Here is an 18,294-nt window from a genome sequence, read left to right on the forward strand (position 1 = left end):
TCTTTTAGTATCAATGTGTGTATTCATGATCTTGATCTTGTGTGTGAATGTACAAGTGTGGGAGTGTCATGAATATATGTGAGCATGCTTTTGGAGGCCATAGGTTGATGTCAAGTGTCTCCTCTATAACCATATATCTTACTTTTTCAGGATTAAAACACGTGCTATGAAAAGTTGAGGACCTGTGGGAGCCCGTTCTTGGGTTCCTCATGGCTTTACCCAGCAGGTTCGCATAGAGGATGATTAGGACCACAGGCCTGAGTGCAGGTGTCTGAGATGGTCTGCACTTGGCTGTGCTGGGGGAGGAGGTCTTTTGCTCCACCCCTTGGCGTCTCTATAAAAACCCTGGGGCAGAGACAGTCGGGGCCCGTTAGAAAAGGTTCCAGGCCCTCTCAAGGATATTCTTTATTTTCTCTCTGTTTATCTCCACAATATTCTCCACAATAAATCTTTCTATCTAATATTTCCTGCTGCTCACACTCAAGAAAACTCTGGGGAACTGTGGGGTTGGTGGGTAAACGCCCCACAGAATGGCGCCATGAACAGGGACTAAAGAAAAAAGAAAAAGGGACTAAAGAAAAAAGGGGGGGACTAGAAAGGGGGGACTAAAGACAAAGTAATAGGGACTAAAGATAAAGGAAAATAATAGTTTTATTACAGAGTTTTTGGCGAAAGTGTGGGTCAGCCCTGCCAGTGGAAAGGCATGCCAGTGTTATGGAAAAAAATACAATATATATATTTAAGGGGCAGGGGTTTTATCCTCGAGAGAAAAGGAAAACGGACTGGAAGGATGTCCGATGCTGCAGCGCAAAATTGTCTTCTGTCAAAATTTTCTATTTTCTATCCCTTTCTCAATTTCTATCTGTAAAAAATTAGCATAAGGTACAGGGTAGTAATATAGTGCAGGAAAAACTTAGAAATGTAAGATCGTGTAGAAAAAGCAACTAGACAGAACTTCAATTTTCTAACTTTGGGGGCTATGAATGCAAACTGGGGGAAAAAAATCTCTCTTTGAGCTTTACGGATAATAAAAAAGCTCTTCTTTGAGCTTATGGGGAAGGAAAAGTTTCCTATGGAAGCTTATGTCCTGGGGACAGCTGAAATGCTAAATCCAAGCGGCAAGAGAAAGTGTTTTCTCCCTGAGGCAAAAATGGGGGTGTAAAAAGCCAAAGTTTAAAGTTCAGAAGTTTTGGGAAAAGTTGGTCTTTCTCTCTTAGGGAAAAAAAAAAAACTTTCTCTTAAACTAAAGCTCTTCTTGGAAAATTTGGGGGGAAAATCTCTCTAAAAAGCTTTAATCTTTCTCAAAAGCTCTCTTAAAAAACTTAAAAACTAAAGCCTTTCAGGACTCTCTCAGAAGGACAAATTAGAATCACGTGAAGATATTAGTAGGGGGACCACCTGTGATTAGCTCTAAGGGAAAACAACAAACCTCTTAAGACAGCAAAACCTCTCTAAGTTCTGTCTTTCAAGCTTTAAAAATCCTCCCTGCAGCCGGGCGGTGGTGGCCCACGCCTTTAATCCCAGCACTTGGGAGGCAGGGGCAGGCGGATCTCTGTGAGTTCGAGGCCAGCCTGGACTACCAAGTGAGTTCCAGGAAAGGCGCAAAAGCTACACAGAGAAACCCTGTCTCGAAAAACCAAAAAAAAAAAAAAAAAAAAAAAAAAATCCTCCCTGCAACACAGGAGGCAGGGATGGAGTTCCTAAAAACATCTCTTCTAAGCTCTGACTCTTCAAGCTAGTAAAAGAGAGTGGGACAAAGTCCCCTGAGGGAAACACTTGGGAGAGTTTAGAGATAGAGAGGCCAAAAGGGCAGGAACCTACCCGAGAAAAGCAAAAAAGCCAAGCTTTTCAGTTACAGCCGAGCTGAGGCATCAAGGGTTTTGTTTCTGAGTGAGCTATAAAAAAGTGCTCCTAATCGTCCTAATGCAAACTGTTAGCATTGTATCCTTGCTTCTAACCAAAAACTAAGAAGCAATTGGCCAGCGTCTCTGAGTTGGAGTGCATTTAGGGGATACTAGGGTTCCTGCAGTTGTAAACTTCCTGAAGCACAGACATGAGGCAGGAAGGTGCAGGAACCAGTATGGTGGTATTTGTACTGTACTGAAATGTGATTTTAATTGTATGTTAATAAATAAAGTTGCCCAGGGAGCCATAGCCAAAGCTGGGTGGTGGTGGCGCACACCTTTAATCGCAGCACTTTGTAGGCAGAGCTAGGTAGATCCCTGTGTGTTCAAGGATACAGCCAGCATTGGAGACACACACCTTTAATCTCAATAACATAGAAGACCTGGAGGTCTGTACAACAGACAGTGAAGAGGCAGTCATGTGGTTGGGTTTACAGCCAATGAAAAGGCAGAACAGAAAGTCTATATAAAGACAAACAGACAGGAAGTAGGTCTCTTTCGGAGAGGTCTCTTGGCTTAAGAGGCTAGCTGCAGCAGGCGGGTAAGGCTCTTAGCTCTGATCTCTTGGCTTTCTTCTTTGCATTGGTTCTGTGTTTCTTATTTAATAAGACGGTTGGTTACATCTACAACCCAGGGGAAGATTGCCAATGAACAAACAAAACGAAAGCCGGTGGGAACGGCACAGTTGTCTGCTTTCCTACAAGTCCCAGGTTGATAGGTCCACAGCTGCAAAAAGAAATCTGAGAAAAGCTTTCCTATCAGAGTAAGGACCTTTCTGGGAAAACAGTAAAGCTGAACTGTGTCTGAAGCAGTTGTGCTGCTGAGTCAGAACGCTGTCTGGGGAAAGAGCCCAGCCAGGGCAGAACAGAACTATCCAGGAGTAAAGCTTTCTTTTCTGTCAGAGAAAGCACTTCTTTGAGAAAAGCTTTGTTTCAACTGACTCCAGGTGAGATGAGGGGCTGTAGCCCTGAGGGGTGATTGCCTCTGGCATAAGCTCTGTCCTTGAGCACCCAGACAAGCAAACACAACCCACTGGGGGACTGGGCCAGGTGAAGGCCTGAGGGAAAAACACCTGTCCTAATGTGAGCTTAGAGATGGCAAAAACCTCCCTTGTTAGATTTTCAGTCTGTACGCAAACCACACAGACCCTGAAAACAGAAACGGACAAAAAGCCCCTACCTTCAGTAGCAGCGAAAGCCGCCACTGTAGTGTCGGGAACTGTTTCTGGGGTAGAGGGGATAAACTGAGACCAAACTGGGAACTGTCTGGGAGAAAGACTCTGAAGAAACAGAGAAGGGACATAATCCTCCCCAGAAAATGTATGGCCTGAAAAAGCTGCTAGAATTTGAGGCAGATTCAAGGGGAGAAAAAAAGCCCCTACCTCCAAAGGCAGCTAGCAGAGGTACAGAGCTGCAGACAGATACCTGAAGCTCTGCATCCGGGGGGGGGGGGGGGGGAGGAACAAGCAAAATGAGAATAAGATCAGTGGGAGAAAATCTCTCTGAGGGAGCTATGGAAAAGCTGTTGTACGTGTTCTTGTTTTTCACTGACTGGCTAAAACAAACACAAGCCCTGAGGAAATTTGCTATCAGAAATGCCAGCCTCAATGCCAGCTAACAAGGCAGGTGTGGTTCTGATTCCGGGGCCAGTGTCTGATGAAGGAGAGACACCTGTTAAAGCCAGCTGAAGAGAATAGAAACCTCCCAATGTGCCATAGCTGAAAATGTAAAATGCTTGTTCAAATCTCCCATTGCAAAAGCAAAAAACTTTGTTCAAACCTCCCGGGCAAGAATTTGTAAGCAAGTCTGGTAGAAGAGAACTTAGAAGTTGACTCTCAGACCCAAAAAGAACTATGAGAAATGACTAATATAAGGGAAATGATATAAAGGACTGATATAAGGGACTGATATTATTATGGACTGATATAAGGGAAATGCATTCTGGGAAAGGTAGTTTTTCTGCTAAAGATGGCGACATTGCCCTTGAAACACTTTTGTCAGCTCGAAAATATGTTCATGGTAAAATTAAAATACAGCTTTTAAAAATAAGGAGGAAAATCGTCTAAGGGTTTAAGTGTCAGTTCCAATGAAAAACTGAAAGGATATGGAACTAGGTGCTTCGTGGTTTGGGGCGCCATTGGTAAAATGCCTTATTTACCCTAATAGCTGTGCAAAGATTTTACGGTAGTTGGATGACAAAAAGCTACCTTTAAGAGCAAACAAGCCACTTTAAAATCCTTAAAACAAGGGAAAGCAGTTTATACACTGAACGTTGTCTTAGATTTGAACAAACTTATGTTGAAATTAAGTTCTTTGCCTTTTGAACAAACTGCCTGCAATGAGTAATTCCTTTGCAAATCTAATAAGGAGACAAGGAAACAGGCATTCAGAAAAGAAATGACTGCTTTATAGATGGGAAACAAACTTCAGAAAATCTAGCTGTTTTACAAAAGAGTTGCTTTACCTGAAAGTTCCTTATGAGAAATCAATGCTAAATATCACCGCCGCTAATAACATCAGGAGTTAAAGCTAATGAAGTGAAAATACTAAATCCTGAAACTCAAGTGAAATGGAAAGATCCCTGCTCGGGATTATGGAAGGGTCCCGATCCTGTTTTAATATGGGGTCGAGGACATGTTTGTGTTTTTTCACAAGAGGAGAACGAAGCTCGGTGGTTACCAGAGCGTTTGGTAAGGAGCGTGGAACTAAGAAAAGTCAGCTCCAATGACGTTCCTATAAAGGAACCAGAATGAAAGTAGCTGGATTAGTGTTTCTGAGGTTTTGTCACTGGTTAATGCAAACGGTGAGGAAGTAAGAGTTCGGAGCTGGGCCGCTTTTGGCTTGACTAGCTCCTTTAGAAAAATACCTTATATCACCTAATAGCTGTGCAGTATTGGCGAAGAGCTTTACAGCAGCTAAATACAGTAATTTCACCCTCAGCGTAAAGTTTTTCAGTAGAACAAACCAAAAGTACTGCTGTGATAGAAACATTTGTCTGAATTGAAGTTCTTAGGGGAGCTATTATGAATTTGGGTGAAGGGACAGCCTCTAGTTAAAAACTGTTTACCGCTGACAGTGCATCTGTGCTGGTTCGAAAAGGCCATCTCACAACTTTGGGGTGTGGCTTCATCCTGAGAATGTTACAATCCTCTAGCAACAAGTATCACAACTCTATAATGACAACACTCACTAAATCCCAGTGCTTTATAACAAAGCTAACTATAAACTCTAAACTTTAGAAATGATGTACGGACTTCCTGTCTAGTTAAGAGAATCTTTCTGATAGAGATGGTGATAATAATTAAGAGTAAGAAGAGAAAGACGAAAATAAGATATGTGAGTTTGTAAAAATTCTGTCTTGTTAGATCTGTGTTAAGAAATCTTTAGGTGTTTGCTAAGTTAGATATATGCTAATGGTAGCCTATATAAGTTTGTAAAATAGATCAATAGAGTTCCTTTAAGAATATAAGCTTGTAAGAAGTATCTAAGGTAGTCTTAAGACATGTAGTAACAAGCTTGTAAGATGCTAGTTGTAAATGTAAGTTTAAATAAGAAATAAGATGGAATGAATATAAGTATATAAGAATTAATAAGAAATATATTTGCTAAAGTAGTTCCATAGTTTCCTTAAAGTATAAATAAGTAGATGTTAATGTTATATGACTTTGTAAAAATGTGTAAACGTTGAGTGAGTTTATGCTTAAGCACTTGTTATGTGAGTTAGTGAAAAAGTGTAAATGTTAAGTGTGAGTCTATTAATGTATATGGTGAAAACACCTGAGACACAGGAGATAGTGTCCTAGTAGACTGCAAAGCAGGCAGTCTGAATGGTTTCAAAAGCTCCAGAAGCAGCTAAGAAGCTAAGAATGGCGGACACCAGAACCAGCACAAGGCATCCGCAGCTGAGATCCGTGGAATATCAACACAGCACAGAAAAACCTGAGCTAACAGCAAAAACGGTGCGGTTTAAAATATTACTATAACTAAAAAGGTCTGTCCGTGAGAACAAAAGTTGCAGAGACGCTTGTTTGAACTAAAATTGTTAACTGCAAAAAGTTTTGGTTGTAAAACGTCTCTTCATATTTGGAAGTGAAAGCCTGATACCAGAATTTATTTCTTGTTTAAACTTTTTGAACTTAAAATGAGATAAAATTACAAAAACATTTTGGTTATGGATTTCTTCAAATTTGGAAGGCTAGTACCAATATTTATCATTTGAATTTTGGTACTTAAATGAAATGAACAATAGAGATTTCATTGCAATGGGACAGTTTTGAGCTTACTTATAGTAATGACCTAGGAACGGTTTTCTGGAATTGGGTTAAAAATGGAACTGTTTAAATGAAGAAATGTATTTCTACTTAGAATCAAGATGCAATTTTGTGTATGCACATATGCTTTATTAACTGGAGATTTATGAATTGTTTTGTGGAACTGTTTATGTAAAAATGGAATTACTTATGGAACTGGTTTTGTGTTACAAATGGAACTGTTTAAACAGAAAAGTTTGGGTTTTCTAACTAGGCTTGAGATTTTGCTTAAAATTATAAAGAAAAGGGAGAGTTAATATTCCTTAGTCTATTTAATTTAAATTGTTGTTTGAGTGGATTAGTGTCATGTTTTGTTAGTAAGAAATGCAAATGGGGTATACTAAGAGACTACTTTTAAAGTGTGTAAAGAGTTTTATCAAGAAACTGCTTTTGGATGTTTTGCTAAAAGTTTTCAAAGTGTTAATGGTTAGATTGAAAATATTGCTTTTCAATATGGGTTTGTAGGAATTGTATAAGTTTGGGTTCCTCTAACTAGGTTTGAGTTTGTTTAAAAATTATAAAGAAAAGGAGGAGCTATGAGATTGAATTATGTTTGCAGAAACCTATTGATATTAATGCACCCTGGCTTTGTGGAGTTGAGGAAATGTTTAAGTTTGATGTGAACACATCGAAGTTTTTCCTATGTTCTGTTAACAAGAAAAATGACTGAGTTAAAGTTGTAAGACGGAGAAAATTGTTAACTATATATAGCACCATATATGCTAATTCAAATGGTTCTGTTAAGAGTTTGCTTTGAGTTGTAAGATTGAGAGAATTGTGACTATGTATAGCAATATTTATGTTAACCTGTTAATGGTAATGATGAAGCTAAGGGATTCTTTAAGTTTGTAGTCGCCTTAAGAGTTTTTGGTTTAGAAAGGGCTTGAGGCAGCTAAGACTGCTGTAGTCACCTTGGACCTAATTCAAAAGAGAAATGCCATCTGTATCATCCTCTACTCCCATACTGGGAGGTGTATCAGCTATGGAAATTGCTGTAAGCCATTAATAGTTATTTTTTTTATATATTAAGAAGTGGGGACCTGTGGGAGCCCGTTCTTGGGTTCCTCGTGGCTTTACCCAGCAGGTCCGAATAGAGGATGATCAGGACCACGGGCCTGAGTGCAGGTGTCTGAGATGGTCTGCACTTGGCTGTGCTGGGGGAGGAGGTCTTTTGTTCCACCCCTTGGCGTCTCTATAAAAACCCTGGGCCAGAGACAGTCAGGGCCCGTTGGAATAGGTTCCAGGCGCTCTCAAGGCTATCCTTTAATGTCTATCTGTTTATCTCCACAAGATTCTCCGCTATAAATCCTTCTAATATTTCCTGCTGATCGCACTCAAGAAAACTCTGGGAAGCTGTGGGGGTGGTGGGTAAACGCCCCACACTAAAGTAGTTCTATAGTTTCCTTAAAGAGTATAAATAGATGTTAATATGTTATATGTGAGTTTGTAAAAATGTTTAAATGTTGAGTGTGAGTTTATACTTAAGCACGTTATATGTGAGTTTGTGAAAAAGTGTAAATGTTAAGTGTGAATCTATGCTTAATGTATATGGTGAAAGAACCTGAGATACAGAAGTTAGTGTCCTAGCAGACTGCAAAGTAGGCAGTCTGAATGGTTTCAAAAGCTCCAAAAGCCGCTAAGAATGGTGGACGTCAGAACCAGCACAACAAGGTGTCTGCAGCTGAGATCTGTGGAAAATCAACGCAACACAGAAAAACCTGAGCTAACAGCAAAAACGGAGCGGTTTAGAATACTACTGTACCTAGAAAGGTCTCTGTCTGTGAGAACAAAAGTTGCAGAGATGCTTGTTTGAACTGAAATTGTTAACTGCAAAACGTTTTGGTTGTAAAATATCTCTTCATATTTGGAAGTGAAAGCCTGATACCAGAATTTATTTCTTGTTTGAACTTTTCAAACTCAAAATGAGATAAAAATTCAGAAAAATTTTGGTTATGGATTTCTTCATATTTGGAAGGCTAGTACCAGAATTTATCATTTGAATTCTAGGACTTAATGAACTGAACAATAGATTTCATTGCAATGGGACAATTTTGAGTTTACTTATAGTAATGACCTAGAAACTGTTTTCTGGAACTTGTTTTGTGTTACAAATGGAACTGTTTAAACGGAAAAGTTTGGGTTTTCTAACTAGCCTTGGGACTTTGTTTAAAAATTTATAAAGAAAGGAGGAGTTATGAGGTTGAATTATGTTTGCAGAAATTATGTTTAACCTATTGATATTAATGCACCCTGGTTTTGTGGAGTTAAGGAAACATTCAAGTTTGATGTGAATACATCAAAGTTTTTCCTATGTTCTGTTAGCAAGAAAATTCAAATGATTAAGAGTTAAAGTTGTAAGACGGAGAAAATTATTAACTATATATAGCACCATATATGCTAATTCAAATGGTTCTGTTAAGAGTTTGCTTTGTGTTGTAAGATTGGGAGAATTGGGACTATGTACAGCAATATTTATGTTAACCTGTTAATGGTAATGATGAAGCTAAGGGATTCTTTAAGTTTGTAGTTGCCTTAAGAGTTTTTGGTTTAGAAAGGGCTTGAGGCAGCTAAGACTGCTGTAGTCACCTTGGACCTAATTCAAAAGAGAAATGCCATCTGTATCATCCTCTACTCCCATACTGTGAGGTGTAACAGCTATGGAGATTGCTGTAAGCCATTAATAATTAGTTATTTTTATATATATTAAGAAAGGAGGACCTGTGGGAACCTGCAAAGTCTTCTACGGAGACTCTTCTCTGACATTCACATATATGCTGTGGCTCACATCATAGAAACACAGAAATAAGAATAATAGCCCAAGGAATGCACATCCTTCTGCAGAGATCCATGAACATGTCATCTATGAAGAGCATCAGTGAACATGCTCATCCATGTTCATTGCTGCCTTTTTTTTCCATGATAACTAGGTGATAGCCTAGATGTCCATCAACTGATGAGTGTGAGTAATGAAAATGTGGTACATTACACAATGTAATATTCAGATATGAAGAAAAATGAAATGATGAAATTTTCATGTAAGTGGTTGGAGCTGGAAATAATAATTCTGAATGAGAGAGCATAGACCCAGAAAGATAAGCACTGAATGTTTGTTCTTGTGAGGATGCTAGCTTTGAATCTTTAGATATGTTTGCTTAAACTGGAGTAGCAGTAGGAGCCAGGAAACTTGTAAGGGACCATGGAGGAGAAAGACTTCAAAATAGGGGTATAGAACACAAGTGGTATGAAAGGCAAAGGGGAGATAATGGGGCACAGAGCGTTGTGAGTGGTGGGAATGGAAAGTGTCTTAGTTACTGTGCTATTCCTGTGAAGAGACACCATGACCATGGTGACTCTTATAAGATAAAACATTTACCTGGGTCTTGCTTGCAGTTTCAGGTTGTATCCATGATCATTGTGGTGAGAACATGACAGCACACAGGCGGACATGGTGCTGGAGAAGTATCTGAGAGTTCTACACCCACATCTGCAGGTAGCAGGAAGAGAGAGATACTTTTGAGGCCTTAAAACCCACCCCCAGTGACAACAAGGCCACACCAACAAGGCCACACCACCTAATTCTTCTCAAGTAGTGCCACTCTCTGATGACTGTGAGCCTATGGAGGCTATTTTTATTCAAACAACCACAGGTGTGTAGTTCAAAGGAGGTAGGGGCAGGTGAAGCATTTACCTAAATTATTCTATTATCACTAAAACCATGGGAGTCAGATATTGGGGTAAAAACCTGGTAGATCAAGAAAGCAGCAGCAGAACGACCAGCTGACTGGTCAATAGCTGAACAGGATAAAATTAGGTGGGAAAGTCAAATTGAGAATTCTGGGAAAGAGAAGGGCAGAGTCAGGAGTCGCCAGCCAGACACAAAGGGCGCAGGAGATGAATGTGCCAAGCTAATAAAGGTACCACCACACGGCAGAGTGCAAGTAAGGCATATGGGTTACCTTTAAATGTAAGAGCTAGTTAGTAATAAACCTGAGCTATTTACAATTAAGTCTCTGTGTGGTAATTTGGAAGCAGTCACAGGATGGGGAGACTCTACCTACACACACTCCCACTGTTTCATGAAGATATCAGAAGGTACAGCGTATGGCTAGTTGGGGTTGCGACCTTTAGCATATGTTAATTTGAAAGTGTATCCCAAAGGAAAGTCAGTCTGCCTAGGTCTCTTGCATCTCCCCCCAGTCTTTTGCCATCACTATCCTATACCATTTTGGGACACTGAATGTAAGAGAGCTACCAGCAGACCTTGACACCTGAAGCACAAACCATAATAAACCTGTTCTTTACAGTTAGCACCAATTGTGGTATTGTGTTATTAGCAATAAGAAACAGAGTAAAGCAGTATGCAGAATTCACTGGTTTTGTGCCACATACCCTATTGGCCAATCATCAGGGGGCTTTTTAGAATAATGGTCTAACTCGGGCGTAAATAGGGTGACAACATGGGAAAAACACTTAGGGAAGTTGGAATACTACCCTGCCGGATGTGCTGGGTGCCTTAAACCAGTGTTTGAAATGATACCATCTTTCTGAAAGCAAAGATGCAAAGATCCAAGAACCACAGAAAAAAGTAGAATTGGCCACTATTTCACCCAATACTCAGTTGGAAACATTTCTTTGCTACCTATGCTGAGTGCATTGGGTTACATAGTTTAGTAGGTCTATGCTGTCCTTGTTTAAATTGTTTCTGCCTTTTAAGCCACAGCTGTCTGAATCAGCAACTGCAGCTCCACCGCTACCAGCAGCGGTTAGGCCGCAAGGGCCGTAGATGGAGGGGAATCTGTTCCCTCAAGCTCCAACTCTTGCGAAGCTACAAAGAGAACCTAACTAAACCTCTCTGTCCCTCTAAAGAACTCAAGATTCAAAGGTTAATGTGGAATTCTGCTCTTCAGAGAGACTGAATGAATAGCAAGTAGCTCACCTCCTCTCCTTGCTCAAGTCCTCCAAAAAGCCCTCATGCTTCTCCTCGCCCCTCCTTATCAACCCCTTTTCACCTGGCTCCTCCCTACCACTTCCTGTCAGCTAATTGCTGACTCAGCCTCCTGACTGCATGTGAATTTTATTTCATCAAACACACCTTTGCATCATTAAACAAACGTTCCAGAGCATAAACAAAAGTAACAAACCTTGAAATAATATTCTACAACAGCTCTGGTTTCCAAGGCAAGCATATTTAAGGGAATACAATTATAGTTTTAGGGAATTTGACTTCTCAGGACACTGAACGGAAAGGCAGAAAGGGACTCTAGGTATTGGCTAGGAAGATATATCTTGACTGCACAGGGGCAATTGTGTTATGTTTCACAATGAGAGCAATCAGAACCCTGGTTTGGAAACTGAGAACCTATTCAAAGACTAAGTAATCTCTTGCCCAAAACTTCTGGATAATGGAAACTTGCTGAGACCCAATAAAGGCAGGATCACCAAGAGATCACATGTGCTACTCAGAAGAAAGGTTTTGATCAACTCAGTCAGGAAGAACCCAGGCTAGCAGAGTGTGCAGAGGGTAACATCAATCTGGAATGTATGAGAGAACACGCCAAGTCTGCTTACCAACATAGTCTTCATGTTCAGGTACAGAGAGATTATAACAATGACATTTTATGTCATCTGCTGCTTTTCCTATTCCCTAGACTGCTAGGCTAATTTATAAGGAAATCAAGAAACAATATATTACAAGAGGGGGTATGACCAAATTGGCAAATCCCCATAATTTTCGAGACACAAAAATTTCTAATCTTTCCTAGTTATTTCTTGATGACGCCAAACCCCACCAGGAATAAAACAAAAGGAAACCAACATGCCAAAGGAACATCTGTCCTCCCGTGTTTATTTTCTCTATACTTAGAACAGCCAGAAAAACGAATCAACACAGAATCCAGCAACTGGCCAGCGCATGAAGCAAGCAGATTGTTACACAGCGGAGTCTTGTTCAGCCTTAAGGATGAAGTTACCTCGTTTGAGGCAGTATGGATGAACCTGAAGGGCACTAATTTATGTAACAAGCTAGGCACCTACAGCTAACTACCACATTGGCAACAGAAACGAGAAAAAAGAAAAAGAAAAACGGAAACAAGATCACATCTTCCACCACCTGTCCCCCAAAATAAAACAAGTTGGTACCAGGAGGAAAGGCTGTTTGGTTCAGGTGACTTATCAGACCCCCTGGCCCGAGGGGGAGACTGCTTCCTGCAGAACGAGGTGAAGGAGGTGGTTCTGCTCAGCAGTCAGCAGCGGCCACATCTCCACCTGCAGCTTCTTGATGCCTTCTGTGTCCTTTTCATGGGCAGCCATGACCAGGGACTGCAATAGCAAAAACAGCTCCTCAGGAAGCTGGCCGCTGCTATCCTGGCCGTGGCCGTCAAAAGCCTCCCAGGAGTATTTCTCCAGGGTCTGGGCGTGCTCGGGCAGCAGCTTGGCGGGCGGTGGTTGCAGGAGCAGCAGGAGCAGCACACGGGACACCTCACACCTGACAAGGATGTCTGCGAAGGCACCCAGTGTACCGGGAGAGGGCGCAGCAGAGCCTGGGGCCTGGTCCGGGAGCAGCAGCGGGAGGGGCAGGGTCGGGGCCACGCCAGGTCTTGGCTGGGGTCCCGGCGGGGGCGGGGGTGGGAGCTCGGGGTGCTGCACCGGGTGGCTGCCATGCTCCCGTGCCAGACGTTGCATGCGTGTAAAGAGCGCCAGGGCGCCGGTGTAGTCGCGCGCCAGCAGCTGGCAGGAGGCGGCGTCGCCGAGCGCCTGCAGGGCGGCCAGTGGCATCAGGGGCAGGTGCAGCTGAGCAGCGCGCTGAAAGTGACCTGCGGCAGCGGCCGGCTGGCCCAGGGCGCGAAGAGCGGCGGCCAGCTCAAGGCACAGGGCGGCGGCGGCGGCAGGCTGGCCCAGCTCCAGGTGAAGGCGCACAGCGGCGCCCAGGGCGCTGGCAGCCGCCTGCAGAGGCTCGCCGTAGGCGGCCGGACAGCCTAGGCGCTGGCGCGCGTCGCACTCCTGCCGCAGGAAGAGTCGAGCAGCCTCCGTGAGGGCCAGCGTCTCCCCGGGCCCGTGGAAGAGCGCCTGCTGGCAGCGCGCCACAGCTAGCTGGCACCAAGCGGCATAGGGCAGGCACTCCTGGGCGCGCAGTTCGCGGGCTAGCTGCGCGAACTGCTCCCCGGCCTCGGCCACGTTCGGCTTCCGCAGGAAGCGCTTCTTGAGCTTGTTGGACACCTGCCGGTAGCGGACCAAGAAGTCCCCAGCCTCAGAGCCAGGCCACGCACCGCCGCCGAGGGAAGACGCGGAGGCCGCCGCCATGTTAGCCCGCCGGCCGCGCCTCCTGACTTCCGGTTGGGGTGCGCTGACGAAGCAGCCACAGCTACCTCAAGGCTAGCGCTTTGTCTTCACTGAGATCACGCATCACCTCAGCTTCCGCCTCAGCGCCCCAGTGCTCTCTCCAGACCCGCCCCCCCCCGTTGCCAAGGTGATACGCAGAGTGCTGCTGGAGGCAAGGCCCAGATGCCCGGAAAGCCAGGCAGAAAAGTAGGGCGGGGTCCCTGTGGCCACAGGCCCCATTTGTAAATAACACACTGTGGGGGCCCCGCTTGTTGACACATGAGGGGCGGGTAACAAGAGCTCCGCTTAGGCAAATATTGTAGGGCGGGGCCGAGCTTCTAGACTCTAACCACCTCCACAGACCCGAGACCTGCCTCAAGAGGCTAGAACTGGTCCTGACATGGCACCAGACTTCCGTAGTTTACACTTCATTGATAACCATTGCCAAAGTAGCCTCCTGGCAGATCTTGCTGATGAATAATGATTAATAAAGGTTAATAATGAGTCATAATCCTCCATGACCCTAGGCCCCACATGCCACTGTTCTGTTCTGTTCATGTCTGCGTCCCCAGCCAGAAGGCCGCCTTTGCACGTGGGTCGTCTCTGCTCTGTGGTCTCCTATGAGAAGGCCATCTTTCTGATGCAGCTGGCCAGGCTGGCCCTGCATGCGTGTTCAGGGCCAAGAGGTGCATCGTGGGTACCCCCATCCAGGTCCCCCCTGTCTGTTCCTCCACCACCCCTGCCTGCCTTCCACACCTGCACCCCGAACGCCACTGTGTTGCCGCACTAGGCCACCCTGACCTTCTTCCCCTACCTTCCACTCACTCCCACCTCATGCCCAAAGGAAAAAGTAGGGAAACCAGCCTGTAGGTCACCCGCACCCCAGCACCACTCCCACCCGCTGTGTTCCTCCAACTAGGCCCACCTCACCCTCTGCCCCCACCGCCGCCCTCACCCCCACCCCCAGCCCCACCCCGTGCCAAAGGAAAAGCCAGGGAAGCAAACCTATGGGCTTCTCGAACCAAAGCTTTAATAAGAGCACAACAGGGAGAAGGAAGGGACGAGGCTGACCAGCCTCGCCGGGCTGTCTGTGGGAAAGTTTGGGCGGGATGAACCGGGATGAACCGATGCTCGGTGGATGGACTGGGGCGGGTGGGCAGGTCAGCAACCCGGAGCCAGCCAGCAGCAGCGACAGCAGCAGGTAGTAGCTAGCGTCGACGTCGACGCCCACGATGAGGGCCACCAGCCGGGGCCACCTGGGAGATGGTGGCGAACTGGAACAGTTGGCTGAGCTGCGTGTTATTGTAGACAGTCACGTCCAGCAGCTCCGGGGTGATGAGCCTCTGTGCGCCTCGGCGTTGGGCCTCATTGCCTGCCAGCTCCAGCAGCCTGCGGGTCAGGAACTCCAGGATGGCGGTCAGCAAGATGGGCACCGTTTCGCTCAGCCGCCGGGCATGGCCGCTCTCCCGAAGATGGTGTTCCACCAGGCTCACAGAGAAGGTCAGCTCGGCTCTGGAGGTGCGGGAGCGGCGAGACGACGACGACGACGACCCTCGACGGCTGCCCTGTCTGGTCCTGGGCATGTTGGCCTCGGAGCGCGACCTCACCTCACAGGCTGGTTCCGCTCCACCTGGCTGCTCTCTGCTGGCCGGCTGGGCTCTGGGCCTCCAGGCTGATCCCAAGGGCCCCCTCTGCATCTGGCTGCGTATCCTAGCGACCCCTCACGGTCGAAGTTCACTCTTCTGTGCTCCCACTCCAGCTCCCACTGATGACGTGTGGTGTGTGACGGCTCCCAGCCAGCCCTCGCTAGGGGCGCTGTCGCCACCTTGACACCTTGGGCTGCTCAAGGAGCCTTCTAGGAAAGACAAAGACGTCGGGGGGAGGGGGGAGCAACTCAGTGGTGCCATTGCGAACCAAGCCCTTCACAACCCTCGGCTTCTAAGGTACTTTCACCGTGCCTACCCGTTAAGCGTGAGCTCGTTGTCCCTGCCTTCCCCACCACCGCCCACCACCCACCCCACGCCCCACCCAGGATCCCAGTCACCGCTGTAAACCTGAGGGGTTTTTCCCTTTTCCTGCCGGAGACTTAAACTCGGAGCTCCAAGCATCCCGAGCAAATCCAGAGCTACAGGCTTTCCTGGGCCCTGGGGCCCCTTAGCCACTACTCTGCTTTCTGCCACGTCAGCTCATCTCTGAGTTGGACAGCTCTTGGAGGTGGAATCATTCGGCAAACTGTCCTCTTGAGTGTACCTGTGTCTGTCCGTTTCACTTAGCATCCTGGATTCATGATGTTTCAGCCACAGTACACAGTTCCTTGTGTCTCACCTCGCCTATGTAGCGGCTTGAACCAGTGCTCCTCCATTCCTTTCCACACCCGAATAATAGTCCACTGTATGCTAACAAGTCTTTTGTAGAATATTATTTTAAGCTGTGTTACTCTTGTTTGTGTCGCATGGATCCTAAAGAGTCTTATTAATAAAACCAACCCAGGGCCAGGTATTGGGGTGAACACTGAATGATCAGAGAAACAGAACAAGCCACAGCCACAGCCACGTCACCTTGCCAGTTTCTCAGCTCATCCTGTTTCCTCGGACTGGAAGCCTCTGAGTCCTCATCCAAATGAATCTCAGCCGAATTGCTGCTCAAAAGCCTAAAGCTTAACCAGCCAAATGCTTCTAGTTTCTCGTCTTCACGCCTTATATATCTTTCTGCTTTCTGCCATCACTTCCTGCGATTATTATGCCTGGCTATTTCCAGTGTGGCCTTGAACTTGCAGAGATCCATGCCTCCAGAAGGCTAGAATTAAAGGTGTGAGTGCCACCACTTTCTAGCCTCTGTAGCTAGTGGCTGTTCTGTTCCCTGACCCCAGATAAGTTTATTACGGTCACACAATATTTTGGGGAACACAATACCACCACATCCCCCCCCCTTTTGTTGTATAAAATTTTAAAAAACTTATAACTAATGCAAGGAAAACTACATCCAATAAGCATATACAATATATAAAGTCAAGAATTACATTGACGATGTCTAGTCCATTAACATTTGAAAGACTCAGACCAATAACTCCATTAATATATAACAACGTCCAGTCCATTTGCATTTGATAAACTCAGACAAAAAAAATTCATTACTTATCCTATTTAAAACAAGTAGTTCCTTTTTAAAAGTAGATTTAATAATTGACCTTTTTATCTTATCATATCCATATTCTCTCTCTTCTTTTCATAATACATTCAATAGTCTTCTACTTTTTGTCATTTAAATATCTTCCCCTTTTTCTTTTTAGAGGAGATTCAACGATCTACCCATTGATCCTATTATTTCTTTATCTTTTTTCTCAGAGTAGATTCAATGATCTACCTCCTATCTATATTCTCTTTTTTCTTTTTCTTTTTTTTAAACAAAAACTCTGAAATAAAAATAAAAAATAAAAAATAAAAATCTGCAGGAACCATGACCACACCTAACAGCAACTTTGAAATCTTCAAAAAGATGACAGGAGCCCACAAGGTCGAATCCACATGAACTATGATAAAAAAAACCATTAAGCTGATTAACACCACCAACAGATTGACTTTGGACTACAAACTGCTCAGAACATTTTCAAGATGGCTAGCTGAGATGATGCAGATTCATAGACAACTTGAGGAAGGACTTGAGACAAACCCTGCACTTTTCCATTATGCAGAGACTGGACAAATGATACAACTAACTTTATCAGGACTTGACAATTAACCCCCAAATTTTCTTTTTAGGATTCCCTAAAGATGTCTTCACCCCCAGAAAGCAGGAAGCAATTTTAAGAACACGACACCCACATTCCCAAGAAGTAGGGTGGGTGTTTTTTTGGTTGTTTAGTAAGTTAGGGATATTGTCACTGTTTATGATGGTTAGTTACAAGTTGTTAATTGTTAATGGTCAGGGAAAAAGCTGAACAAGGAGATTAAGTTCAGAGTTTTTGTTTAAAAAAAAGAAAAAGAAAAAAGAGAATATAGATAGGAGGTAGATCATTGAATCTACTCTGAGAAAAAAGATAAAGAAATAATAGGATCAATGGGTAGATCGTTGAATCTCCTCTAAAAAGAAAAAGGGGAAGATATTTAAATGACAAAAAGTAGAAGACTATTGAATGTATTATGAAAAGAAGAGAGAGAATATGGATATGATAAGATAAAAAGGTCAATTATTAAATCTACTTTTAAAAAGGAACTACTTGTTTTAAATAGGATAAGTAATGAATTTTTTTGTCTGAGTTTATCAAATGCAAATGGACTGGACGTTGTTATATATTAATGGAGTTATTGGTCTGAGTCTTTCAAATGTTAATGGACTAGACATCGTCAATGTAATTCTTGACTGTATATATTGTATGTGCTTATTGGATGTAGTTTTCCTTGCATTAGTTATAAGCTTTTTAAAATTTTATACAACAAAAGGGGGGGGAGATGTGGTGGTATTGTGTTCCCCAAAATATTGTGTGACCGTAATAAACTTATCTGGGGTCAGGGAACAGAACAGCCACTAGCTACAGAGGCTAGAAAGTGGTGGCACTCACACCTTTAATTCTAGCCTTCTGGAGGCATGGATCTCTGCGAGTTCAAGGCCACACTGGAAATAGCCAGGCATAATAATCGCAGGAAGTGATGGCAGAAAGCAGAAAGATATATAAGGCGTGAAGACGAGAAACTAGAAGCATTTGGCTGGTTAAGCTTTAGGCTTTTGAGCAGCAATTCGGCTGAGATTCATTTGGATGAGGACTCA

General features: G+C 44.1%; 2 protein-coding genes across 3 annotated transcripts in view; both read right to left on the reverse strand.

The window, feature by feature from the left end:
• The window catches only part of LOC114687195 (40-kDa huntingtin-associated protein), a 30,343-nt gene extending 16,361 nt beyond the window's left edge, over positions 1-13,982 (reverse strand). The window contains exons 1-2 of one of the 2 annotated variants that reach the window (XM_037199318.1): positions 12,352-13,982; positions 9,587-9,697 (exon numbers count right to left, since the gene is read on the reverse strand). In XM_037199318.1, coding sequence (XP_037055213.1) covers positions 12,385-13,512 — 1,128 coding nt within the window. In that variant the 5' untranslated portion in view covers positions 13,513-13,982 and the 3' untranslated portion in view covers positions 9,587-9,697; positions 12,352-12,384. The remainder of the gene's footprint in view (positions 1-9,586; positions 9,698-12,351) is intronic. The other variant, XM_037199319.1, reaches the window with a different exon arrangement.
• Positions 13,983-14,538: 556 nt separating this feature from the next.
• Positions 14,539-15,404, reverse strand: LOC114687204 (histone H2A-Bbd type 2/3-like). The gene has a single exon (XM_028861912.2). The coding sequence runs from the start codon at positions 15,225-15,227 to the stop codon at positions 14,739-14,741; it is 489 nt and encodes a 162-aa protein (XP_028717745.2). The 5' UTR covers positions 15,228-15,404; the 3' UTR covers positions 14,539-14,738.
• Positions 15,405-18,294: the final 2,890 nt, after the last annotated feature.

This window comes from Peromyscus leucopus, chromosome X (genome assembly GCF_004664715.2).
Source record: "Peromyscus leucopus breed LL Stock chromosome X, UCI_PerLeu_2.1, whole genome shotgun sequence".
Taxonomy (NCBI): domain Eukaryota; kingdom Metazoa; phylum Chordata; class Mammalia; order Rodentia; family Cricetidae; genus Peromyscus; species Peromyscus leucopus.

Excerpts from the sequence above, each read along its gene's own strand:
- LOC114687204 (XM_028861912.2), bottom strand. The coding sequence starts at position 15,227 with ATGCAGAGGGGGCCCTTGGGATCAGCCTGGAGGCCCAGAGCCCAGCCG.